Here is a 27712-nt window from a genome sequence, read left to right on the forward strand (position 1 = left end):
ATTTAGAAAATAAATGGATCTAAAATATAAGTACTTCATCATCACCTTAAATATTTTAAAATTGCATATATGAGTGATTTTGATCACTTTATTTTAAAGAATATTTTACTTATGTTAGTGAAATCCAAGGGAAAACAGCAGACATTTAACAGTGATCTAAGGTTTAGAAATATCCACTCCATAATTACTTCATAAACTATTTATTCCAATTACTATTATCAGCATACTTTTAGATTTCCTTTATTAATGTAATGAACACTGGAAGTTTATATAAAACATAACTGTCATATATATTTACCTTGACCTAATCATACATATCATAAATGTAAAAATGTGGAACTAGGCCCCAATTTTTTTCAAGTCTGGCTTCTTCTAGAAATTTTCTGTACATATTTCAGCAGGCATCACTGTAACCTTGGCTTTTCAGAAGTACTTATGATCTTGAAGTGCAGGTTTGGAAGCATGAACTACTTGTGCTTTATGCAAGCTCCAATGTTTTATCATGGTTAGGTAGATATGTATCAGAAATAAGTATTCCTCTAATATTCTTTATACCATTTCTACACTATACTAATTTCCACTGAAAGACAATAATTATTTGTAATTGGGAAAATGCCTAATCACATAAAAATGAAACAATACTAAGAGAGAGAATACCAGTGGTCATCCAGGGTCTATCTCAAGTTGAAAGGACCAGACTTAACAAAACAATTAATTAGCCATAACCTTAAGACAATGCCTGTAGAAGAGTTATGTAGCAGTCTAACTAGGGTTTACAAATAAAAAATCATCCCAGATGTAAGAAGTCATAATTTATCTGGATGGAGCACAGGAACATACATTTTTAACAATACCCTTTGGTACCCATCATTCAGCCAGGTGAATTCTAATCAGTTTAAGTATTTGGGAATACCCAAACCCTAAAACCAAAACAAACAAAACCCACTTTCTACAAAGCATGGAATATTTTTAATTGTTCTATCCATACTCTCAACAAAGCAGGGATGGGTTTCCTTTCAAACACTTATCCCTTTGAAAGAAAGCCATGATACTGAAATTAACTTAAAAAGCTTCTCTCTCTGTCACACACATGTACATACATACATATGCAAATATACAGAATCAATAGTTATACCTTATGCACAGGATACTGACTACTATCATAAGCTCTACGTTACATATTTCATAAACTGCAAGCCTTATCTATTCTGTAAAAGTTCAAAGAATGATTAATAAATTACAGTTTTTGAAGCAAATACCTATGGAAGCACCTACTGGTGTTAGAAATAAGCATGAGATAAACTTCTCAAATAAATGCGTGAAACAGATTGGAAATAAGTAACTAAAGTTGATTCTGCCCCTTTAATATATTTGAGTCCTACCAAATTATTAAAAATATAAATTTTACAAGGTAAATCATGGCAGTGGATGTAGACTGCATAATAAAAATGATGGATTATTCATAGATTTGGAAAAGATCATGAATATTATGTATTTAAATATTCTACTTAGGGTAGGAAAACATCCAACATTTATGCTATTTATGTATAATTTACATCCTCCAATTTCCTTTACTACTCCAAAATTTGAGAAAGCTTACAATAAAAGAATAATACAAAATAAGGTCATTGACAAAAGATAGGAGATGATCACAAAAGCACTGCTCTGAAAACAGGGAGAATGGAAATGTTTATGAAAGTGTACAAGCCAAGTTAGGACAGTTATTGAGATTGGAAGTGAACATTTAACATTTAGCTTCCTGGTAACTAAATCAAACTAGGAAATGTGAAGAGATTATATTATTCTCATTAAGAAGAACATTAGTTTACCTAGATGCAGAAGCTGGTGGATCTAAACTCAAAGAGAACTTTTTCTATAACATAGCATGTGGCATCTTCAATGTCAAGTTTTTAAACTTTTTATATCAGTTTATCTTATTTTTATAATACTCTGTTAGTGGTCAGTTTTTTAAAACTTCAAGAAACTAAACCAACTCAATAAACTTTATCATCATTTGACTTCAGAATTTATCACTGGTCACTTAATTTTTTTGTATTATAAATATTTTAAAAATAAAAAAAATATGAAGGCAGATATCATCTCCAGTCTAAGCCCATTAGTCATTATACAGCCTTGTCATCACCCTGCTTATTTTGTCCTACGTCCATAAGCTCTATGGCAGTATTAGTTCTAAAACACAGATCCTACTCAATAGTTCAGATAGAGTCTCTAGTCAATCTTTGTTCTTCATGTCTTTGAACATACTCCCTACATTTCATAATCTCCCATGTTAGATGTCCTGCTTCCCAAAGTAGAGGTTAAAAACAAAAATATGTATGTTTAGAGCGTCCTGCAGTTACGACTCAAGTTCTATCAATCAGATGTCCAAGTGAGACTTGAGTTCAGACATGAGCAACTTGAAGAGGCAACTGAACATAAGGGGGATGCAAAGTACATACAAGCTCCAGGCAGATGTGTTTTTTCTATAATTTTCAACAAACACTGACAAAACTCACAGCATCTGATCTTGAATGTTACAGGATTGATTTCTAGTTTATTTTTGTTTGTATTTTTCAGGGTTGGTTTTTGAATTTTTCCTATACAAACTACTAGGGTATGGTTTGACAAGATTCTTGCCTGAAGAGCTACAGACTCTGGCTTCTATCCTTCATAAGACTATATGCTATACCTAGTATTGTTTAATAAAACCTTCCTCTACTCAAACCTTATCTTCTCCTTTCCTGTATCTAAGCTTCCTGATGGACATATGTTCCTAGCAGATTATAATACAACTTTTACCAACCTTGATTAGTATGCTATGTTAGTTACACTCCCCCCCCCCAATTTATGTACACATCTTTTTGGTAGGTCATATAAACCCAATCTTAACCTAATGTGTATGTTGGGAGATTTAAATAGTTCATATCAACTTTTTAACATTTATACACAAAACTAGTTTTTCTTACACAATCATAATTTTCCATGTCAAGATATTTTGGATACTGCTTCTACTTTTTATCCCTGAAGATCAATTTCAGGTTTATTCATTATGACATTAATGTATTCATTAATATGTTCAGTACATTAATGTATAATATATTAATGCATTATATATACAGGTTCCTACTGATTGCAGATTGTGGGGCTTGTCAACCATCATAATCATGTGAGCCAACTGCTACTAATCAATCAAACACACACATATATATGGATTTATATACACGTATGGATATGAAGATTCATATACATATCCTATTGGTTCTGTTTCTCTGGAGAATCTTGACAAATACAGATTTGGGTACTGAAAGTGGTTCTAGAGACAAAAATTGTAAGGATGAGTTTTCTTCATTTGTTCTAGGATATCTGAAATTGGCTTTCTAATCTGATTAAAAATGCCAATGACTTTATTTCTAGTAATAAAGAGAGTAAAGGTAGTCCGTGATGTGATCTGGCAATAGAACAATAGAAAATATTACCACTGGATACTCCTAATCAGCCACTTACAAGAAGTGAGGATCTGGGTGACTATGTATAGAACACTTTCAAACATTTTTCTCAAACTAATGATTATAATGACGTTGGCTGGCTGCTCTTTTTTTTAATTTTTAATTTTTTAAAGTTTTTATTAGAGAGAGAGAGAGAATGCATAAGCAGTGGAAGGGCAGAGAAAAAAGGAGAGAGAGAATTCCAAGCAGCCTCCACACTGCCAGCGCAGAGCCCAATGTGGGGCCCAATCCCACAAATTGTGAGATCATGACCTGAGCCTAAACCAAAAGGAAGACACTTAACCCACTGAGCTACCCAGGCACCTCTTGGCTGGTTGCTCTTAACATCGCTAGACAAAGTGAGTAAAAACATTATGAGTTCCAGGATCTGAATGCCTGTGGAGAATAAGCTTATGAATCCTCTGGGCTTACACCAATGGGTTAATGAGGCATAAAGAAATACAAAGCCATAGGATGTTAACACCCAAGTTTGGGCAAACAAGATTAGGCAAATAAGGATAGAGAAGGGGGGTTTAGGCCCCCAGAATAAAGCAGGGGGGGGCTGGGGCCCCCAGAATAAAGTAAGGAGGTGCAAAGTCACCCAGAATAGGGAGGGGCAAAGACCCCATTATAGAACATAGGTATATGAAACAAACAAGATTAGGTATTCAGGGTGGAAGCATCCCCCCAATTTAGTAGTATAGCAGAAAACTGCTTTCACAGGAAGGAAGGACCAAGTTAGGTAAATAGGTAAACTGGGCTATAAACTGCTGCTCTGAGCTGCAGGGAGAAGTTGGCTAGAGAGGAGATGATTAACACAAGAAAGGTGCCTTGTTAACTCTGAGGTCACCTGTCCTACCTGTCTCATCCCCTAGGCTAGCTAAGATACACAGAGGTGGTGCCTCATGTCTTCTGTAAACAACCTTCTGCCCAACCACCAGTGCCAGGATTTTGTTTTGTATTAACCCAAACCCCTAACCCCAAATATCTTCAAGACCCCGTTTTCCTCACGTCCCCAAGTTAATACACAGTTTCACTGTCTCTTTGTCCACATCCATCACCATGTTTGTAAGCCTTCTGATCCTAATAAAAATGGGGCAAGGACCCTTATTCGGGGCTGTTGTCTTTTCTTGGACATTAGCCATTTCTCACCTTTCATCCTGTGTCCCGCTCTCTTGCTAAACAAAGGGAGAGCTTCAGACCCAGAATCTACGACAAATGCCCAAATCAAATGTTACATAAATGATCTGAACATTTCTCTTTGTGCTTTGCAGGTGACCTGTTTGTCCTCTAACTACAGAGCTAAGACTGCTGAAAATCAAATGTAGAACCTCATCTTTTGAGTAGCTGAATTACAACACAATTTCAACTCCAAGGCTCACAGCATGTCTACTGTTAAAGGAAGGACATTAACTGGAAAGGAATGGGATCCTGAGTGGAAATATGGATGTATGGTAAGAACTTGATTGAGCTGGGTACACCAAATCCCTCAATTTGATGACTCTTCTTTCGCAGTGGAAGAGACCTCCCCCAGAGGTGGAAGCAGCCTCTTTACTGTCAGTGTCATGGGCCTCTCCACTCCCTTCTTAGGAAATTAACCCTGCATTGCCTGAGGAAACAGTAATGGACTCACTTGAGGCAGCTGCTGCCCATGTCAATGCTGATTCTTCTCAGGACCCACACTTAAAACCCCTCTTTGCTTCTAGGACTATAACTAAACTCAAATCCCAGCAGGCCCCTAAAGGTGAGGTGGAAAGTACAACTCATTATACTCCAAAAGAAGTACTTAAATTTTCTAACTTATACACACAGAAATTCAGGGAACATATATAGATTTAGATATTAAAGTTGTGGGATGATGGTGAAAGGAACATTAAGTTGGGTCATGACAAACATTAATATAATCTCAACAACAAATAACAGTTTAAAAACTGAAATTTTATATGTGCTTATAATTCTACTAAAGTTGATAAAATTAGTGTCTATTATGATTAGCATCACCAATGATACAGTGAAAAATTAACTATACTTTTTTGAAAATATCTCAGCCTACAGTTATATCCAGCTTGGTTTTTGCCAATATATTTCCATTCATAATTCATATTTGGTGTATACATATAAAAAGTACAAATTTACTAATTAATCCCTATGACCTTATTTGATACCTTGTATCAAACTAAATAAATACATTTATGAAAACATAGATGGGTTGGTAGAAAACTGGATAGATCAATATATAATGCTTTATTTTGTTAGGGCATTGACCTAACAGACTAACAGACCTAACAGACTAACATTGACAGATTTTATGAAGCAACAAACTTGGATTATTCTATAGCTTATCAAAACATATTTTGTTAATTTACATTTAATTGTGTAGCATTCATATAGTAAGCTATTAGATATTATATTAAGTAGTCATACAGGAATTCTATTCCTATTAAATGAAAATACAGTGAGATATTATCTTGAAAAGCAGGCTAAATTTTCTTCTCTTTTTTACATGTGTATACTCATGGGTATTTGATGTTTTCTGGCTAGGTTTTAGGTCTGAGTGAACTGGGTTTAGTGTTCTCTGCCATATTTTCTGATTTCACATAGATTACTGTCAACCTTTTTTTTTTCCTGTTTAAAGGTTTCACTAACATTAATGTACTCACTTGAAAGAAAAATGTTTCAAAAACAAATATTGAAACTCAACATTCCTATGTAACTACTAAATATAACAGTAGTTTGAAAGGTATTATAGGTCCTTAGATACCTTTCCTAAAAATACAATATAAATGTTAAATTTTAAAACAAGAAATGGAAAATTGGATTTAATGTCTATGTCATTTTCTGATACATTTTATGGCTTAAATCTCTAAAATATAACTTTGCAATTATTTTATTGCTATTTTTACTATGTCTAATTTGTCCATTTTTATTTTTCACAGAATTTAAATTAAAAATCATCATTTGCATATTTGTGAGATCAGCCCAGGATTACCTTTACGTTATAACCAAAATAACAAGATAGAGAAGTCATATCATTTTCTGACAAATACAAAAAAAAAAAAAAAACATTCCTCTGCTGCATTTTTGGCTTCTATTTTATAATACTTTTTAGATTTAGTCAGCAGTTCTGAAGCTTGTGCAGATTAGAAATCTCTTAAGAAATGCCCTGACAGCAACAAAATCTATGTTATCTTCTATTCAAAAAAAACAAAAAACGATCATTCTGGAGAAGTACTTTCCTTCTGTGGCACTTGGAAGCTTGTTTATATATGTAGCAGCAGAAGGAACTTTTCAGAGAAATTAGAATAATACAAAAATACAAAAAACTATGTAATGCCTACCCATAGAAAAATTATTAAGTAACAGGAAATTCTGTAAATATTCAAATCCAGAATATTACTGGCATACCAAGTTGAATTGTGAGTGCAGAAGTAATTCAGTTCCTGATGAAAAGAGAATGGAATTTGAGAACTATATAATTTAACCTATAACAGTATGCAGAAAACTCAGGAAGAAAAATTGCCCAGCTATTGTTGGAACTTAACACATCTTGTATCAATATTCTGGATGATGATGTCACTGATGGCTGTGGCTTGTACTCATCATGAGGTTGCTGTGGCTAACAGAGAAGGTAACCAGGGAATGAAAAGGAATTTCTGACCTGCCCCGAATTTTCTCCCCAGTCACTTCTTTACTAAGCTTATTGAATATTATAAACACAGAAAATATGAAGTTAGATGTTACAGACAGTAAATTAATTCCAATTTGAACAATGTAATTTCCATACCTATACCTGTATACAATAAAACATGTTTATTTCAATTTCTGTTTTTTATTTACTCTCATTCTATTATTACTCAGTTGTTTATGAATTAAAATTATGATACAGTACGCATGTATCACACTTTGAAATTAACAATCTGGCCCTTATATATTATCTCAATCTCTGCCAAATGTAAACATGTCCTGCTGTCTCTTGTTATTTCTTGCTTGTGAGTACCTTGCACTTCATGAGGCTTTAAAAAAACTCGGCTTCACCTCATTTGTCCTTCAAATATTATACTCTCTAAGCCCACAGGCAAAATTATTGACTACCCACCAAGTTAGATTCTTGATTGAATTAAAATTAGAATTTCTATATCTCTTAAATTAAGAATAAGGACCTAGAAACCCATGAAAATATACACATATCTGAAAATATACATATATCTTCAAGACTTAACATATGATGTCTTTATCAAACTATATTGTCCATGTGCTTAAGATTCAATGAAATGAAACCAAAAAAAAACAAAAACAAAAAAAAACATTCTACCTGAGTGTTAATAAGTCTTTCTTTGAAAGAACTAAAAATGCTCTGAATGAAGAAAATTTAAAAAGTAAATCAAAATAAGCTATCAGTAACATGCTGATATTTATTTATGGCGTGTAGATTCAAATTGAAATTTAAATTTTTGTGGTCCTTGGATTCTTGACATTTGATGCAAGAATCAAAAATTTAACCCTGTTAAAAACAACTAACAGGATTTTGTCGTTTTGTTTTCTGCTGTGATTATTGTCTGGATGGCTGCTAGTTTGTTAGCTAGTTTACTGGTGGTTTTTTAACTTCAATGGGAAAACGCAAAAAAAAAAAAAAAAATGAAATTGAGTGAAGCCTAGAATAGCTAAAGGACTCATACTCTAGTAGTATTACCACTTTCTATTAACATACTGGATTTTTCTCAGGAAATTCAACAACCATTCAATATTCTTCATAACAGTGATGTGGGACAAACAGACACAAGGAAGATGGAATATCAACCTATATAATAGAAAAACAGAAAAAGAAGTAGGTGCTTTATAAAGATTATTGTCTCTAGCTGAAACAGGAGCAAAACTTAATTCTCCTTTAGCTACTTTGGCCCAGAATAGGTGATATTCATGCTTACATGTTTACTGTCATTTGCTTTGCAATACTCCATAGTTTAAAAATGAGCTCAGCATAAATGGTAAATATATCAATACAAGTATCTCTTGTGTAAGATGAATATATTGGGTCATTTCCCTGGGGAAGTTAATTTGTACTACTTCTGATGAAAAGCTGCTCATCTTCCATATTACTAGACGGTTATTTTATAATACTTTAATATAAATGTTTGACCTTTAGAAATCTAGTTCTTTTGGAGAAAATCCCAGATGCGCTTACAATTAGAACCATTGTCGAATATTTTGTGTTGCCAGACCGCTAATTAAATTCCTGCACATAACCTTTTTCTTCCTGAAATGCAACATTTAGTAAATTATTTTATAATTATGCAAACATTGTTTTGCATATCTTTTGCATTTTAATGAATTTGGGGGAAACCACAATTTAGAATGAAATCAGAATATGAAAGAAAAGGTGTTGAACTAAAGCTAAAAAACTGCCACCTAATTGTAATGACAAACACTACTTTCAATGAGATTGAAATTCCTTTGCCATTTTAAAAGTCTCATCTTTTCTGCTTTTGAAGAAGTTTAAATACAAACTCACAAGGGACAGAATAAGAATCTTTCAGGTTGAAGAACTATCCTCTTTCCCACAGCCTTTTCTTTAATATTACCTCTCAAATAAGTGTCTATGGCTCCTGTCTGCTATTTGGTTAGATGAGTCTTCCGTAAGCTCAAAGCCTAAGAATCAATGAGGGCAGAAATATAATCCACGTAATAATTCCCTTGATTTCAGCAGTATTTCAACCAGACACTAATAGAACAGTATATTAATAACAAGACTAAATGTATATTAATTGCTTAACAAAAGGAATTTTTGTGGCAGAATAATTACATTAAAATATTTGAATTTCTTAATTTGTTAAACATTTTTATCTCATATCCATTTCCTGTTCTTCAGAATATAATAAGTGCACATAAGCCTCAACCTTGCATATGCGAGAATTTTGTAAGTAAAGACCTAGAATGAGTGGTTCAAGTTGTGGCATGACTTGTGTGAAATAGTTGGTGTCTCAGTTGTCTGAATTTTTGCTAAATGCTATGATGTGCTTTAGAAAAGAACTGATAAATAGGAGTAAGAAATATTATACGACAGGCAATATCACATGATAGATATATAGAGGGCAGATATATACTGTTGGGAAAATAAGTAAAGTTATGCACCTTAAGATGGCCAAGGGGACTAACCTAAACTGTAGTCCCTAGCTTAGAGACTCCTCTTCCAGGTTCTTCTTCCTGCCCCACTTGCTGCAAGCACCAAATTACTACTCATGCGGAATGCAGAAATAACAGAGGATAAATTGTCCCCCAAGCTTGCGCTCGGAACTCAGATCTCTGGAGAGGGATCTCCTCTGAGCCTGCTGGTGTAAAATAAAACTCCAATCCACCAAGATCGCTGAGTGCCATTTGGTTTTTCCGGCAGCTATCCAGGCTGGTTACTTAACATATTTGGTTCCCTGACTGGGAAACCCAACCTCTATGGCCCATTGTTGCCACCACTCTGGTAAAACGGCAAGGCAGTACAGAAAGAAGAATTGGCAGTCTCCCATTTGGTCTCTCAGGCCCGCCACTCCACAGTTCCCACTGGACTCAGGGAGACTTGGCAGGTGAGGACCTGGACCTGACATCAGATACTGGTAACCCCTGGGGCCCCACAGAGCTGGAAGGGGGACCTGATCACTCCCCGGAGACCTCAGAGGTCTCACAGGTAGGAATTCTATGGGAGGCAATTAATAACCTCTACGTGTGTGTGAATGTGTGACTCGGCCTGGCTTGCCTGTCAAGTTCAAATCTGTGGCTCCACAGACGGGCACCCTTAAGGTCCCCAAAAGTCTACCGAGTCTGTGTGGGATCACCTGTGTCGTGGTGAAAGTCATACAGTCCAAGTCCTGGGCAGCTTCAGAACAGACACCGATTTCAAGTCACAAAGCTGAGTCCTCTATGACAAGCCTCAGCTAAAGTTCCCCCAGGAACGAGACCAGTGGAGCATCTGATTGATCCTCTCCTCTGAGAGGATACCCCCCACCTTGTCTGTCTGGGTGACACTGGACATGGGAAAAGGATTAGGTGGGTCAAAACAGAGTAAGCCCATGATCCTCAAGGTCATGCTTAAGAACTTCAAAAAGGAATTCTCAAGCATAGTTACCATAGTCGGTACGAAAATGACACCCGGGAAGTTAAGGACCTTTTATGAACTACAATGGCCCACGTTCAATGTAGGATGGCCCTCGGAACATTAGATGTCCAAGTGGTCCAGCAGGTTTGGCAAGTAGTCACTGGAAACCCACATCAACCTGACCGATTTCCATATATCGATCCCTGGCTTGCAATTGCCCCAAATCCCCCACCGTGGGTGTGATTCATCCATAACAAGCAGAGTCAGGCAAAGGTTTTAGACACCTCACCCAGAGACCCGAAGGAGACCCAGAGGAAGACCCTGCCTTTCCTCCACCTTACCCACCGAGGCCCAAACCCCCCACACTCCCTGCACAGGGGCCTGAAACTCCTCCACTGTCCATCTCTCCTCCACCCCTGGACCTGGAGAATCCTCTCTCACCAGGGCTAGTAGCCAGACTGCGCCCCATACCTGGACCTGGTGCTCTCCAAATGCCAGTAAGGGAGATGACAGAACCTGAAAGACAGAATGAGGATGGAACAGCCCAGCCCAGCCATTCCATAATGTATTATTAGCCCTTCTCTACAACTGACTTCCTTAACTGGAAACACAACACCCTATCACACCCTGAAAAGCCACAAGCAATGGTCGACTTGATGGAGTCCCTCTTCCAGACACACCGACCAAGTTGGGAAGATTGCCAACAGTTACTCCGTACCCTGTTTAATACAGAAGAAAGAAGGAGGGTAATGAGGGAAACACGACATTACCTAGAAGACCACACACTGCCAGGGATCAATGATCCTGCTGCCTGGGCTCGAGCTGCCGTGCCTAAAGAATGCCTGACGTGAGACTTCACCACAGAAGAAGGACAGGCTCACATCCATTGGTACCAAGAGGCTCTCCTTTAGGGAATTCGAACTGGAGCCCAAAAGCCCGTGAACATGACTAAAATATCATCAGTCAGTCAGCAACCTGGGGAGTCTCCTGGAGACTACTATGAAAGACTATGTGAGGGATACTGGGTATACATCCCATTTGGCCCCAAGGCACTAGAAAGTCAACTAATGGTAAATACCTCCTTTGTGGCCCAGGCCACTCCAGACATCAGGAGAAAACTCCAAAAGCTAGAGGGTTTTGCTGGGATGAATATCACTCAGTTGATAGAGGTCGCCAATAAAGTTTTCATGAATAGGGAAGTCACAGCCTAGAGGGAAGCTGAAAAAAAGACTAAAGAAGAGGATCACCCTTCTCGCAGCAGCACTGAAAGAAAAGGACAATGCAAAGACGGGAAGGTTCAACCGCCAAAGGGGGGAAAGCCCAGAGCCCCCTTAGCAAAACACCTATGTGCCTACTGCAAAGAAAAGGGACACTGGAAGAATGAGTCCCTGAATCGGAAGGGGCACCCAAAACCCAGGCAATATGGGGAAGAACCTTGAGAAGGGGACCTTATTGGTCTGGCCGAGATAGAACTGGACTGAAGGGGACTGGGCTCTTTCTCTCTTGGCCCCCATGAGCCCAAAGTCTAAATTAAAGTGGGGGATGGGGTCAGACAGTAACTTTTATGGTTGATACCAGGGCTGAACATTTGGTTGTCACTTCCCTGGTGGCCCCTTTTAGCCAAAAGAGAGCAACCATACTTGGGCTACTGGGATGCAGGCGATACAACAACCCTTCTGCCAAGCTCAACAATGTGAACTTGGGGGTCACAAGGTCCAGCACGAGTTCCTCTACTTGCCTGACTGCCCAATTACTCTCCTGGGCTGAGATGTACTTTCCAAACTTGGGGCCCAAATGACTTCAAATGACTTTTGAACCCACTGGGCATACCAGTCTCCAATTAAACCCGAGGCAGAAGGAAATGCTAGTCTTGGCAATTACCACACCAAGGGAAGAGGAATGGAGACTATTCTGTGCCCAAACCCAACCCTGTATTCCATCAGAATTCAGGCTTGCTTTCCCCTCTGTATGGGCTGAAGATAACCTGCCTGGATTAGCCAGAATTGGGCCCCCATCATTGTTGATCTGATCCCCAGAGCACAAACCCAAAGACAGAGGCAGTACCCCCTTCCGCTCGAGGCTAGAATGGGCATCCAGGAGCACCTGACCAAGCTGAAAGAAGCAGGTGTCCTAACTGAATACCAATCAGCTTGAAATATCCCACTCTTGCCAGTCAAGAAGCCAGGAGGAGAATACCGGCCAGTTCAGGATTTGAGGGCCATTAACAAAGTGATGGTTGCCCTACACCCAGGGGTTCCAAACCCGTACACCCCCATCAGTCAAATTCCAGGGTCGGCCAGATGGTTTACATCCCCAGACCTAAAGGATGTCTTCTTCTGCCTCCGCCTAACTCCTCAAAGTCAACTAGTGTTTGCCTTTGAATGGACTGAACCCTTTACGGGGTGCCAGATGCAGTTAACCTGGACACGACTTCCCCAAGGATTCAAAAATGTATCGACTCTCTTTGGGGTAGTGCTGGCTGCAGACCTCACCAAATTTCTGAGAGAAACTACAGGATATGTCCTCCTTCAATATGTAGATGACCTCCTCCTTGCCAGCGACACCCAAGAGAATTGTACAAGAGGCACAAAAACCCTCCTTCAACTCCTGTCTGACTCTGGTTATCAGGTCTCTTGGAAAAAGGCACAGATTTGCCAACAGCAGGTCTGATACTGGGCTTCCTCCTCACACAAGGAAAAAGAGAATTAGGACTGGAAAGGAAAAAGGTTACCATCACACTGCTGCAGCCCCAAACAAAATGAGGTTTGCGTGAATTCTTTGGGGCTGCAGGGTTCTGTCGCATTTGGATTCCCAGATTCTCAGCCATAGCAAGGCCCATTTATGACCTGGGAGGGGAGGGTGGTCAGACTGGAAGCCCCCCGCCTGGACTGAGGAAGCAAGGGCTGCTTTCACAGAAATAAAGTTCGCTCTGGGGTGACCCCCAGCTCTGGGCTTACCTGACTTAGAGAAACCCTTTAACCTCTTTGTACATGAAAAAGATAAAATAGCCCTCATAGTCCTCACTCAGACCATAAGGCCCTGGCAATAGCCAGTAGGCTGCTTGTCAAAAAAGCTTGATTCTGTGGCTGAAGGGTGGCCACCGTGTCTTAGGGAGCTAGCAGCCACAGTCCTGCTCATCAAGGAGGTGGACAAACTTACACTGGGACAAAAACTTAATGTTAAGGTCCCACACTTGGTCATGTTCCTCATGAACACACAGGGATATCGTTTCCTCTCCAACTCTCAGTTGAGAAAATATCAAGGTCTTCTCTGTGAAAACCCAAGGATCACTCTCAAAACAGTAAGGACACTACATCCAGCCACTTTCCTTCCCATGGAAGAAGGGGAACCTGACCATGACTGTTCTGAAGTAACAGGTAAAATCTATGCCAGTCGCCTGGACCTCTAAGACCAGGCTATAAAAAACAAGATCACCCTGTTCAGCGACAGTAGTATTTACAGGAGGGCACCCAAAAAGCAGAATATGCAATAACCCCAACCACCAAAGTTTTAGAAGCCAAGGCATTATCAGAAGGATGGTTAGCACAATGAGCTGAACTATACGCCCTAACCTGAGGCCTCATCCACAGCAAGAGCAAAGGAGTCAACATCTATACTCTCAGTACACCTTTGCTGCCGTGCATGTACACAGGGCCATCTATAAAGAAAGAGGCCTCCTTACTGCTGTAGGAAAGACTATCAAAAATAAGGAAGAAACACTAGAACTCCTTGAGGCCATATGGCTGCCAGACAAAGTAGCTATCCTGCGCTGTAAGGGACACCAGAAGGGAAATGACCCCATAATTCAAGGAAATCGCCTGGCTGACAAAACAGCCAGAGCTGCCACCTGTGAAGACCCAGGCGAAGCTCCCACCTACACCATGACCCTGGTGCCCCCAAGGGATGCCCTTCTGCCCCTTTACACAAAAAAGGGAAGAAACTGGGCCTCCACAGAAGAGGGCACAATAAACAAAAAGGACAGTGGGTCATGCCAAACAGACACATCTTTGTCCCGTCATCTATGGAAAAACACCTGGTCAAAGAATATCACCAGCTCACGCACCTGGGAAAAAACTGACCCTCAAAATGATGCCAGCCCCTGAGATCTTCAGCCCTGCTCCAGCCACACCCTAGAAGCTGGCTAGCCTGCACATGGCAGAAGCTTGAGGAATCAGCGTGTGGACTAAGTCCGGAGGCTCAGATGCAACTCTGCCAACCCTTGCCCCTTACCAGTGTCATAACCCTGATCTTGTTCCTTACTATTGGATTGATAGAGGCTGCCCCACATCCTGGCTCCCTGCCCTGGCAGGACCCCTTGTTTCCATAATTTTACTTGTGACCATCAGCCCCTGTATCCTAAACACTTTGGTATGCTTCATTGTAAACACCATTGCTCGGCAAACTGCAACACGTATCTTAGCCCTCCAAGGGTACCAAACCCTAGAGCTAAAGGGTGATGCCTACTAAAAAAGATTTTTAAAAAAGGCATCAAAGGAGGGAATGTTGGGAAAATAAGTAAAGTTACGCACCATAAAATGGCCCATGGGACTAACCTAAGCTCTAGTCCCTAGCTTCGAGACTCCTCTTCCGGGTTCTTCTTCCTGCCTTGCTTGCCATACATGCCAAATTACTACTAATGCAGAATGTGGAAGTAACGGACAATAAATTGTCCCCCATGCTTGTGCTCGTGACTCAGATCTCTGGAGAGGGATCTCCTCTAAACCCATTGGTGTAAAATAAAACACTGATCCACAATAGATCTCCAAGTGCCGCTTGGTTTTTTCCATCAGCAATCCAGCCTGATTCCATAACAATACATACACATACATATATATACACATATATACTTCACCAAAGATATACATCTTTAAAATACATCACTACCAAGACATTTGATATGACTCATTTATTGACCTATTATAAAATATCTTTTCAGTATCAATATGAAATAAAATTATATTCAGACAAACAGAAAATGGAGAATTTATCACAGCAGAAATGCTTAAAAGGATATGCTAAATGGTGATTGTCATATATATGGTAAGAGAAAGCTATTGAAAGCCTGGAGATATAGGAAGGAAATAAATACAATAAAAGAGAAAAATGTGGGTAAATCTAAATAAATATTGCCTATATAAAATAATAACATCTTATGTAGTTTTAAGTATATGTAAAACAAATTCAAAAATATGCACATATCTGGAGGAATTAAATGTGCTAAAAGTGTGTCAGGACTATGCATTCTCTGGAATGTGGTACAAGTACTAATTTATACTAAAACATGTTAAACTAGGGGCATCTGGGTGGTTCAGTCAGTTAAGAATCTAACTCTTTGGGGCGCCTGGGTGGCGCAGTCAGTTAAGCGTCCGACTTCAGCCAGGTCAGGATCTCGCGGTCCGTGAGTTCGAGCCCCGCGTCAGGCTCTGGGCTGATGGCTCAGAGCCTGGAGCCTGTTTCTGATTCTGTGTCTCCCTCTCTCTCTGCCCCTCCCCCGTTCATGCTCTGTCTCTCTCTGTCCCAAAAATAAATAAAAAACGTTGAAAAAAAATTTTTAAAGAATCTGACTCTTGATTTTTGGCTTGGGTCATGCTCTCACAGTTAGTGAGATTGAACCCTACGTTGGGCTCTATGCTGACAGAGTGGAGCCTGCTTGGGATTCTCTCTCTCCTTTTCTCTCTGACCCTTTCCCACTTACACATGCTCTTTCTCTATCCCTCAAAATAAGTATACATTAAAAAATAAATAAAATGTTAAACTAATTAAAAATGTTGTAATCTGTAGGGTAGGCCTCTAAAAGTAGTAAAAGTATACATAAACATCAAATTAATAGAGGGGGAAATAGAATGAGGAAATACTTAATCCATGCAAAAGAATATAGGAAAGGAGAAACAAATGTAACATAGAAAAACTGAAACAAATGGAAAACAAATAATGTAGGGATACCTTTAAACCCAAATACAAAACAATTACATTAAATTTAAATGGACTAAAATGTCCAAATGAAAGACAAAGGCAAAGGTAATATTAGAGAAAGGAGCATCCCAGACATAAGTGTTAAATAAGAAATTGTGTTAATCTATAAAAACATGAATTACAAGATAAACCGAAGATTTTGGAATATATGCTAAATAACATACCTCAAATTAAAAAAGCAAAATTTTAGAACTAGTTGGAAATTATTAAAAGCAATTGTCACAGGGACTCTTATATTGCATGTGTGTATGTACATATTTATATATGCACATGTGTATGTTTGTATCTATGAAAACATATAGGGAAGTGAATCCAATATTTTGCTACACATTAAAACCATATGGAAGCTAGGCGTACAGACTGAAACATTTTTCTTCTTCAACAGAACTTTCAAACATTTGAACATGTTACACCTGAGGTAGCACCTAAAAATGTCCTGAGATTATTCTTATCCCCAATTTATATGTAAGCCATAGAAAACTGAATTTTATATTAAAAAAAATTATTTATTTATTTTAAGTGGAGGAGGGACAGAGAGAAGGAGAGACAGAATCTCAAGCCGGCTCTGTACCATCAGTGCAGAGCCCAATGTGGAGTTCGAACTCACGAACTGTGAGTTCAAGACCTGAACCAAGATCAAGAGTCAGATACTTAACTGACTGTGCCACCCAGGTGCCTCAAGAAAAATAAATTTTAAAGAATATACGTAAATTACATTATTCCAAATATCCAAGCACTACTCTTAAAAAAATTATATTTTAAGCCAGTACGGGCAGATGAGTCATATGAATCCAACATTCATTACTTTTGCCCTCAAAAGGGTTCTTCTCTCTCCACTTCCTCACCAACACCTGTTGTTTCTTATGTTGTTAATTTCAGCCATTCTGAAAGGTATAAGGTGGTATATCATTGTGGTTTTGATTTGTATTTCCCTGATGATGAGTGATGTTTAGCATCTTTTCATGTACCTGTTCGCCATCTGGATGCCTTCTTTAGAAAAGTATCATCTATTCATGTGTTCTGCCCATTTGTTAACGGTGTTGTTTGGTTTTTTTGGGTGTTGTTTGATAAATTCTTACAGATTTTGCATACTAACCTCTTTATCAGATATGTCATTTGCACATATCTTCTCCCATTCTGTAGGCTGCCTTTTACTTTGTTGATTGTTTCCTTTGCTGTGAAGAAGCCTTTTGTCTTGCTGAGGTCCCAATAGTTTATGTTTGCTTTCATTTCCTTTGCCTTTCAGCCTCTCTCTGCCCTTCCCCCACTAGCTCTCTCACTCTCTCTCTCTCTCAAAATAAATAAATAAAATTTTTAAAAATGAGATGCAAAACAACCTGGATATAGTAACTTTCATGACCTGATTATATATAAATTAATAACATTCTTTGACTTCCCTCTGTCAGTTCCAGGTTCGATAGAAAAACAATTAGGGGCAAAGTGAGCTTTCTGTGGACCCCAATGAACTCTGTCAGTAAGAACAGACTCACCAAAGTCCTAAAGTATGTGTGTATTGATACTACCTCATACTGGGCAGGCCATCTGAGAAATAACCCAATATATTAGAACACTGATAATCAGTCATCAATACTTGAGAGTGTATAAAGGCACCTGGGTTCCAGCTAAAGCACAAATTTGGTTGAGGCATACCCTTGAATTTCTATAGGACTAGAAGTTAACAATGTGTAAAAAATGCATGGGATTTGAAAATGTTTCTATTGCCAAGGTAATTAAGATTTAAAAAGTAAAGAAAGTTGTCATCTGGAAGGGTAGAGAACCACAGAGCTGTGTAAGTCACATTTACAGTCTATGCCTACAGCAGAGAAAGAGTTTGCTTTTAAGATAGGGGACCTTACTATGTAAATCTGTTGAAAAGAAGGCAGGATATCAAGGGCTTGGCTCAGGCCCATTTTAAATAGGGAAAAGCTGGGCCTAATTGTATAGAACAGCATGGATCCTTCTGGTAATCAAAGAGCTTCCTAGCCTCTCCTTGTTATCAAGACAACAATAAGAGGAGGAAAAAGAGAATTTGGTTACTTATGTCAAGAGCAGGAGAAACCCAAAATATTTGAAGTAAAGGCAAAGATAATTTTAGGTAAGAAGAGCTCTTATTTTGACTATAAAACATTTTAGAAACCAGCAGTGTTGAAAGTGTCAAAGTGACAAGGAAAAAAATTAACTAAAAAAAAGATAAAATTTTGATTCCATCACTAAAATATCATAGATACAACATGAGAATTGCAAAAAGACTATTGCTTGAAAAAAATCCATTGGAATTACTCTCACATTTCAAAATCTTTGTGGAACTTTGGGGCACTTGGGTGGCTCAGTCAGTTAAGCGTCTGACTTCAGTTCTGGCCATGATCTCACAGTTAGTGGGTTCGAACTTCACGTCTGGTTCTATGCTGACAGCTCAGAGCCTGGAGACTGCTTTGGATTCTGTGTCTCCCTCTCTCTCTGTCCCTCCCCTGTTCATGCTCTGTCTCTCTCTCTCTTCCTCTCTCTCTCAAAAATAAATAAACATTAATTTTTTTAATATATCTTTGGGGCACTTCAGATAATAGCACTGGAATCAAATTTAAATTATGTAAGATCCACACAAGTATATGGCCTTACCATTTGATGGCATCACCTTAACTCCAGGACTTAGCGGTCACCAGAAGATTAGAATGGATAGGTTCCTTATGCTATGCTGAATGGCAGCCCATACTTAAAGCTCAATTTTACATTTTTATATACACACAAGCGCTCTTCATGAATATAATGTAATGGGTTAGAAGAGTGGTTCTCAAAGTGTGGTTCGTGAACCAGCAGCATCAGCATCAGCCACACCTACTGAACGCTAGAATTACTGAATGAGAAACACTTGAGGTAGGGCTGACACTACATATAGAGATAACATTTAACCTAGAAGTTTGCATATAAGGCTAAAATTTCCCAAAAAGATGACAGGATTAAAAAAGGAGGTAATCACCCTCATATGAAAGGTATGCTAACACCTTACAGATTTCTATAGGAAACACATGAGTTCATAGATGGAGGTGGAAAAACTAGATCAAGGGGAAAAAAGAGAGGGGTAGAAACCAGATGGAAGGGGAGAAAGGGAAAGAAGAAATAAAATATAAAGGGAAAAGGAACTAGGTAGAGAGAAGAGATTGAATAAAGAATCTAGGTGAAGGGAGAGAGAACTGACAACTGGGAGAAGCCAGACAGAGGGAGAGAAAGGAGTGGAGAGAAAAAGTGGAGCACTGATTTTAAATTGCTCACAAAATACTCTTCTTTCAATGGGATTAATTCTGTACCCTTGGGAAAATTTAGAATTATCAGTTTCTTCCCATTTCACTGTGTGAAGAGTTTAAGAGTAGAAGTGAATATTTGGATATGAGGAAACCCACAGAGTTCTTTATAATTCAGTAGAAACAGAGAGACCTCATAGAAGATACATGCTTTCCTAATAATACTCACCAATGGTGAGTATTACATGTGGTTGAACTATTTAGATTGTATTATATATATATATATATATATATATATATATATATATATATATACACACACACACAATTAATGATCATACATATATAATGACGTATATATATATATAATACATAATTAATGATCATATAATTTACAGCCAATATACAATATTGATACACAAAATGATAGGATGCTCACTATGTGTGCACATACATATACATATGTACATATACACACAGAATATGCAAATATCAAAGGACCTTTTCTCTTAGTAATAGTATTAAGAAGAGTTAAATTCCATTCTTTATTCCATTTTATGTTAGTTGGTGATTACTATTATATTTTCACTGAATTTTGGAGGACATTCTATGTTTACAAAACAGGTGTATAAATGTGTTTTTCCCCTTAAGGCAGATACCTATGTTTCAACAATGCTAGCACATTTTATGTTATTTTATTTTTACTAAGAACATGTTTGAAATGTGAAATGTCAAGTAAGGAGACAAACTTTTTAGCAAGCTTACCAGAATTTATACAGCAAATATATTTTCATCTTAAAAAAAAAAAAACTAATCTGGATGGCCACACATTTATTCCAATAATATCACCAATTCCATTCTTGGAACTTATCTTTTTAAATTAACTCCAAAACCTTCAGGATATTACTTTAAATATCAAACAGGGAAAATATTTTTCATTTTAAGATGGAAATCCAAATAATGTTTAGTTGGGTCTGCTTAATAAAAGGGGATATCAAATTACACAAAACTGTTTTTCATTATTTTGCTTAAAATTAGGTGTGGTTTAAAAGTGACAATATTATTTTCTTCTGTGTGGCCTCCATACTGCTTTTTATAAAGCAATTAAAATAAAGAAGTTTTGAAATTATTAACAATTATTTTAATGTAAGACCAAGCATAAAATCCTCAATATAAATTTGAATGCTTAATTTCTGATATTTTTATATCAAAAGATGCCTTATTACTACACAGCCAACGTGAATGTCATCCTATATAACTTTACAGAAGATAAAGTATGTTTGTGGTTTTATGGAGTTTTTTAATTTTACTAATGGAGCATTAAACTGACTGAGAAAATACTGAAACTAAGTTTTATTTTTAATGTAAGCACTCAGTATGCTTAGGCAGCCAAAGAGGAGGTTGAAGGGCAATACTGAAGCTGTTTAGGCAAAATTATTGGGAGGTTATGGCTGCCTGTTTTTCTCCACAGACCTTTGACATATATATCATATTCTCTATGGTTCAGCCTGGACTTTTTAGCCTCATTTGCATGAGCCAAGGCTGCGTAGTCAGCAATGTAATTGCCCAAACAAACAATCCTATTATTCTAAGTGAAGATATTGTTACTTTGCTAAATGAGAAAGCAGCCTACAGTACTAATCATTAGCTACATTTGAAATACATTAAATAAATGTGCTAACATTATCCAGTAGAGAATTTGAGTTCTCAGAAATACTTGCCTGTAGATCCTGGGACACAATTGCAGAAGAAATAGCCACTTAAATGTATACTGGCTGCTCCATTTTTGCAGGGCACAGATTTACAATCTTTGGTTTCTATTTCACAGACATTTCTTCCATGTCTTTGCAGACCACCGTTGCACTTGTGCAAATGGACCAAGCAGAGGCCATGCACTGATGCACTCTGGTTTCCTAAGCAATCCTCAGCATTGAGGATACATAATGGGTCCATGTAACCAAGAGAACAGCTGCATCTGCAACATGCAAAAACACAAAATCCAATTAGTCATATAATTTAAATATTTATACCATATGTACTTAAATACACAGGATAGCAATACAATAAATATGGTTGTGGGCACACTTTTATATATTCTTATGGAAAATGTCCATTCTGGGCACCTGGATGGCTCAGTTGGATGAGCATCCAGCTCTTGGTTTCGGCTCTGGTCACACATGATCTTGCAGTTTGTATATCGGGCTCCTCACTGACAACGTGGAGTTCTCTTTCTCCCTCTCTTTCTCTCTTAAAATAAATAAATAAACTTAAAAAAAGAAGAGAAAAGAAAAGAAAATATCCATCCTGGGTCACTGAGTCAGTTAAGCATCTGACTTGATTTCAGCTGAGGTCATGATCTTAGTGAGGTGAGATAGACCCCACTTAGGGCTTCACGCTGAGTGTGGAGCCTGCTTGGGATTCTTCCTCTACCTCTCTCTGCCCCTCCCCCTTCAAAATAAATAAAATAAGAAAAGAAAATGTCCATACTTGGCAAACTTAATTTTGCCTTATTGTGCAGAATGAGTGAAAAGAACTTTGGTGAAAGACACAGGTAGACTCAAAATACAGGTTCTGCCACTTTACTTTCTATGTAACCTAGGACAGTGTCATTAACTCTGGTGAGACAAAATGACAAGGTTAGTGTCTCTGTGTTCGTCAGGACTTATGTAAAAATTTGCAGTACTGTTTTGTAGTGTGACAAATTAGCTTCTGCTGACAATTAGCTTCTTTGATTGCAATATAAGTGCTTGCAATAAACTTTTGTCAAGGCATTCATTTCAAAGACATGTATCCTGAATAGACACACTGCCAGCTACACAACTAAAGCCCCACCGGAAGTTCCCCGTTTTAGAAAGCACTGGTTGACCTACACGACTGATCTTTTGCGTGACTCTGCTTTTCCCTCGCGAGGCTTTAATTTCCGCTGACTGGTGTGTTTTAAATTCACCAGCATAGTGAACTCAAGAATCCCTAGATACCACCCTCTCCTCCCCCAAAAAGCCACAATTCTAGATCTGCCCTCTCTTTACCTAAGATGCAACCTCTCCCAGAAGCGAACCCTGTGCTGGCCAGAACCGGTGGTTAAAAAAAAAAAAAAAAAAAAAAATTCAAAGTTTCCTGATAATTGTTGCTGAGGTGCATAAAAAGAATAATAAAATAATAAAAACCACCCGGAGAGTCTTGTAGCAACACTGGCCTGTGGAAATACTTGCGAGGGCTCTCAGAAGTTAGCATAGGCCCAAGTGCTGTAGGCCTCTGGCATTCCCAGCGGCGAAGTGAGTGTCCCAGACATTGGCTGCAGGCGGGTGAGTGCCAAACACCCCAGGCATGACGAGCCGATAGCAGCACTATCGATAGGCTGAGACGCACAAATCAAGTTCGAAGTATTTAATCTCATGCCTATGAGAAATGGGATTTATTTTTTTTTAATTTTTTTAACATTTATTTATTTTTGAGACAGAGAGAGACAGAGCATGAACGGGGGAGGGTCAGAGAGAGAGGGAGACAGAATCTGAAACAGGCTCCAGGCTCTGAGCTGTCAGCACAGAGCCCGACGCGGGGCCTGAACTCACGGAGCGTGAGATCATGACCTGAGCAGAAGTGGGACGCCTAACCGACTGAGCCACCCAGGCGCCCCTAGACATGGGTTTTAATTAAAAATAGTTTTTATTCATAGTATTCATTCATTTCTATATTAATTCCATAAATATATGTTTGCATTTTCTATATGACTGGCATTGACCTAAATACACTGAACATCCATTCTTGTTTCTCAACATACTTCCCTATATGCTAGGCACCACCTTAGGTAAAGTGGATTATGATATGCCATTTTAATACAATTATACACTGTATAATATGCGCCCATTTATTCCTTTGAATATTGTAGATACATGCATAAAAAGCATCAGAAGAAGGATGCATAAGGTGATGAAGAAACATAAATCACATAGATAATCTTTGGTCTAAAGTAAAGTGTTGTGATTTTAAAGTATCCTTTGCCAACTATTCAAAGGGCACTTAAGATAATCATATAAACATGTCAATGAGTTGAGAAGAGCAATGTCAAATTACTTTTCTTGTTATTATTAATGAAAATTAACCTACTGAACCTAAGTCATTACACTCATAAATTTATATGATGGTAGGTGTTTGGATCCAGCAAGAATGTTAAAGGTCAATTAGTTCAAATCTTTCTTCTTGTAGTAGTGAAAAATTTATCCGCTTAATGCAATTTGCCAAGGATCACTGAGATTGTTAATGGCAATCAGTATAGTTGATGCTTTGATATATTCAAAGCACTGGCCTTGGAAAGGGAACCCTGGTTCTAATTCTTCTTCTCTAACTTATTTAGAAGTTACTGTGCCCTAGTTTTCTCATCTGTAAAATTATCAGTACTATATCTCATAGAAGAGGATTACATGTGTTCATTACTGGGAAGGCAAGTCTGCTAGCAGTCATATCATATGTGCATATGTTTGCTTGAAATAAAGTTATTGAACATGGACTTGGCAGCTGTAAGTGGAGACTGATAATAGTAGTTTATTAGAAATTCAAGTAGAATGATATAATTTTTCAATATGGTTAACAAATTCTAATAAACTTCTGAATAAAACATAATATGTACTTGATTAACATGAAAGTTTCATTCCTGGAAAATCCAACAATTATTAAAATTTTATAAAAATATTTTGTGTCAGTATGTAAAATAGAGTTAAGACACTGGCTCAGATATTTATAAAAAAAGTTTTATATCCACATTAATATATGTTGGGACTTTTGAAAATGGTATAAACCATGGAATGCTTTTTATTGTTGTTGTTCATGGAACTATTCTGTGCGCTGAAAAATTTATAACATTCATTATCTACCACTCACCTGCTAAATGACAGCTGTTTCAACCAATTATACTGAATATTAGAATGACCCTAGAAATTTCCAAAATGTCCCCAGAATGCAAGAGCATCTCTTTGAAAATCATTGACCTAAATAAATTTCTCCAGTTTACTAAAGCACTCACCCAGTCTTGTACAAGTATCTGGAAGATTTTTCATCCCAATTAATACTACAAATTTAAATGCTGATATACATGTATATATGGAAACCCAGTGCAAAGATAAATTGCTACTAAATTGAAAGCGTTTCAGTGACAAGTACATCAGTTTTGTTAAAAAAAAGTCAGGAAAATTATAATGGCCCACATATATTATTTATAATTTTTAAGTGTTCTTATAATTTCATAGTACTTTTTCTTTGAGAAAATAAATTGGACTAAAAGATTTCATGAATGTGTTACTAACTTTATTATTAAATAAGCCAATTTGAATTATACTTAAGTTTGAAACAAGTAATGATATGATTGAAGAACAAAGCAAAACATGTCTGTTGAAAATACGGTCTCATTTATAAATACTGTGATTAAAATTTTTTTCATTATTTAGTGTTTTAACGGGAAATGTATCCTTGGAAGAGAAGAAATTAAATACATCACTGTACTTATTCCCCTAAGTGCTAAGACTAGGATCCATATGCCTTATACACAGTGGATGCTCCATTAATATTGTTTGACTATATAACCATCAAATGTATTTTAAAATTGAATTATGCTCAAGAGAAAGGTCATCTTAAAGGTTCTGAATAAACAGCTTCATGAAATTCCAAGTCTTAGAAGATAATTTCAAAAGTAATGCAAAAAGGTTAGACCTATAAAAAGCTATTTAGATATAATGAAGTAAAATAAAAAATCTGGCCCAGGTAGCACAAAATCATATAACATGCATACATTTTTATTGTTTGACATATGAAATTAAAGCATGAAAAGTCATAGAGCCTGCAGCTATAATGTAGTCAAACTTTGACTTTATATCATAACATATGCATTGGTTTGCACCTAAAATAAAAAAAAAAAAAGACACGTGGAAGATAATTGTGTATATATTAGCTAAGTTTCAACTCATGCTATAGTTGAAAATTAATTATACAAAAGTGCTTCCTTTAATGAAGTTTGTTATAATTAATTTTTGGCATGGATACAGAAAACACAATGATACCTACTTTAGAATTGCTTAAATGAATTAATGACCTCTATATCATTTTACTCTAAAGTTTAGAGACACAAGGTTATCACACTGTCCAGAGCACAATAAAAAGAAACAAAACAAAACAAAACAAACAACAACAAATATATATATATACACATATATACATACACATATATGTATATATGTATATATTTACATATATACATATGTTATATGTATTATGTTATGCATTATATTGATATATGTATTTCATATACACTTATATGTGTCTTATATTAATTATACATATATATGTCATATTAATATACACATACATATGTGTGTGTGTATGTATATATAAATTCAGTAGACAAAAGGATTCAGCGACTAGAGAAATGTGGTTTAGTGGTTACAAAACTAATCATAAACAAAAAATACATACATATATGCACACATACAGTAAGCCATATTTATATGCAGTTCAGTTTCCTTTCTTTCTTTTTTTTTCTTTTTCTTTTTTTCTGAGACTAAAATGTAACAAAACTTGCCTGGAAGCCAGAAAAGTATTCATGGCATATCCAAAAATTAAAAATAAACACAAAACAAGACATTCAAGTTCTTTAATTAGAAAAGTCATCAATATCATAGCAAACATTAAAAGTCTTAGAAATTAATAATCATCAGACTTCCTGGTTCAGAAGTAACTTAAGAAAAACCCTGATCAAAATATATTTCTGTGGCATAGTCACCTAAAGCTGTATTTATATAAGCCTCCTAACACTACAGAAACGGGTTTTGAAACTATACTTGATTTTATCATATACTTTTAGATTTTACACTTTAAAACAAAACTTTTGCTTATAACTGAAAAATAGTGTTTTGCTTATATTTAGCATTACATGGAAAATGTGAAAATTTAAAAAATAGATCATTAAAGAAACAAGTTTATTTTAAAGGTCCCAGAAAGAAAGCCAGAAAATTCATTGCTATAACACAAATTACTTGTATGTTTAGAAAGTGAAAATAATACTTATTTTAGCAATTTAAAAAGATATTTACTTTCTAAATGACATAGAATAAACATGAGATGTGTTCTCCTGGTAGCACTCCCTAAGGAATATGGTATAAACCTCAAGACAAGGGAAGGCATCCTGGCTATGTGCACCTTTGCAACATTCCTCAACTCTGTAACATAGACCACCTATTCAAACTGTATGTTACCATAAATGGGAGACAAAGGAGCAAACATTGGACAAAAGGCAACCGCCCTCCCTCTACCCTTCGGTGTTCAGGGCTCAGCCTTTTGGGTCTTAGCCCGCTGAGCCCGTGCTGGCACGAAATAAAGCTGCTTCCTGGAAAGAAAACCTCAATGTGCCAACTTTCTGTGTCTGACTTATGCTACATTTCGTGGGGGCTCACCTGGGAGGCAGAAATGGTGTTTCACCTCCCTTGTCACCAGGGTACAAACCTCAGAGCACTGAGAGAGGCGACCTCACCTGAAGCTAGTGAACTGTAGGAGACTAGCCTGGCACGCTGGGTGAAGGCTGGGATGCACAAAGGAAACTGTGAGGCCCAGGAACCAGCTCAGGGAGCGCCACCTGTTAGACTGGTAAGAACCTAGGTTCTTTTGGCAGACCTGCCCCTAAGAGACAGAAGGGGAGCCTGATCACCTCCCAGAGTTGCCCAAGTAGTTCCATAAGGAATGAAACTGCAACTCTAAGGCACTGGGTGCTGGGCAGCAGGTTGGAGTAGCTGTGTAACTGTGCAAATGAGATGGACACTGGAAAGGTTCCACTTGGACCTGACCAATGGCCAAAGCAAAGTGTTGAGTCCTGATCCTCGGTGGTTCCATGGCGACCTCATATGGCTTAGAGCATGTCAGACTTCCTCAGGAGTCTGATTCAGATCAGGGCTTGA

The 27712-nt window shown here is 37.4% G+C and overlaps 1 protein-coding gene across 3 annotated transcripts in view; it reads right to left on the reverse strand.

Annotated features, from left to right (window-relative positions):
• Nucleotides 1-27712, reverse strand: part of LOC101082908 (protein eyes shut homolog) — a 906892-nt gene that overhangs the window by 445823 nt on the left and 433357 nt on the right. For all 3 annotated transcript variants that reach the window (XM_045057713.1, XM_045057712.1, XM_045057714.1), the window contains exon 12: nucleotides 21497-21750. In XM_045057713.1, the coding sequence (XP_044913648.1) occupies nucleotides 21497-21750 (254 nt within the window). The remainder of the gene's footprint in view (nucleotides 1-21496; nucleotides 21751-27712) is intronic.

Source organism: Felis catus, chromosome B2, assembly GCF_018350175.1.
Source record: "Felis catus isolate Fca126 chromosome B2, F.catus_Fca126_mat1.0, whole genome shotgun sequence".
NCBI classification, from domain to species: Eukaryota; Metazoa; Chordata; class Mammalia; order Carnivora; family Felidae; genus Felis; species Felis catus.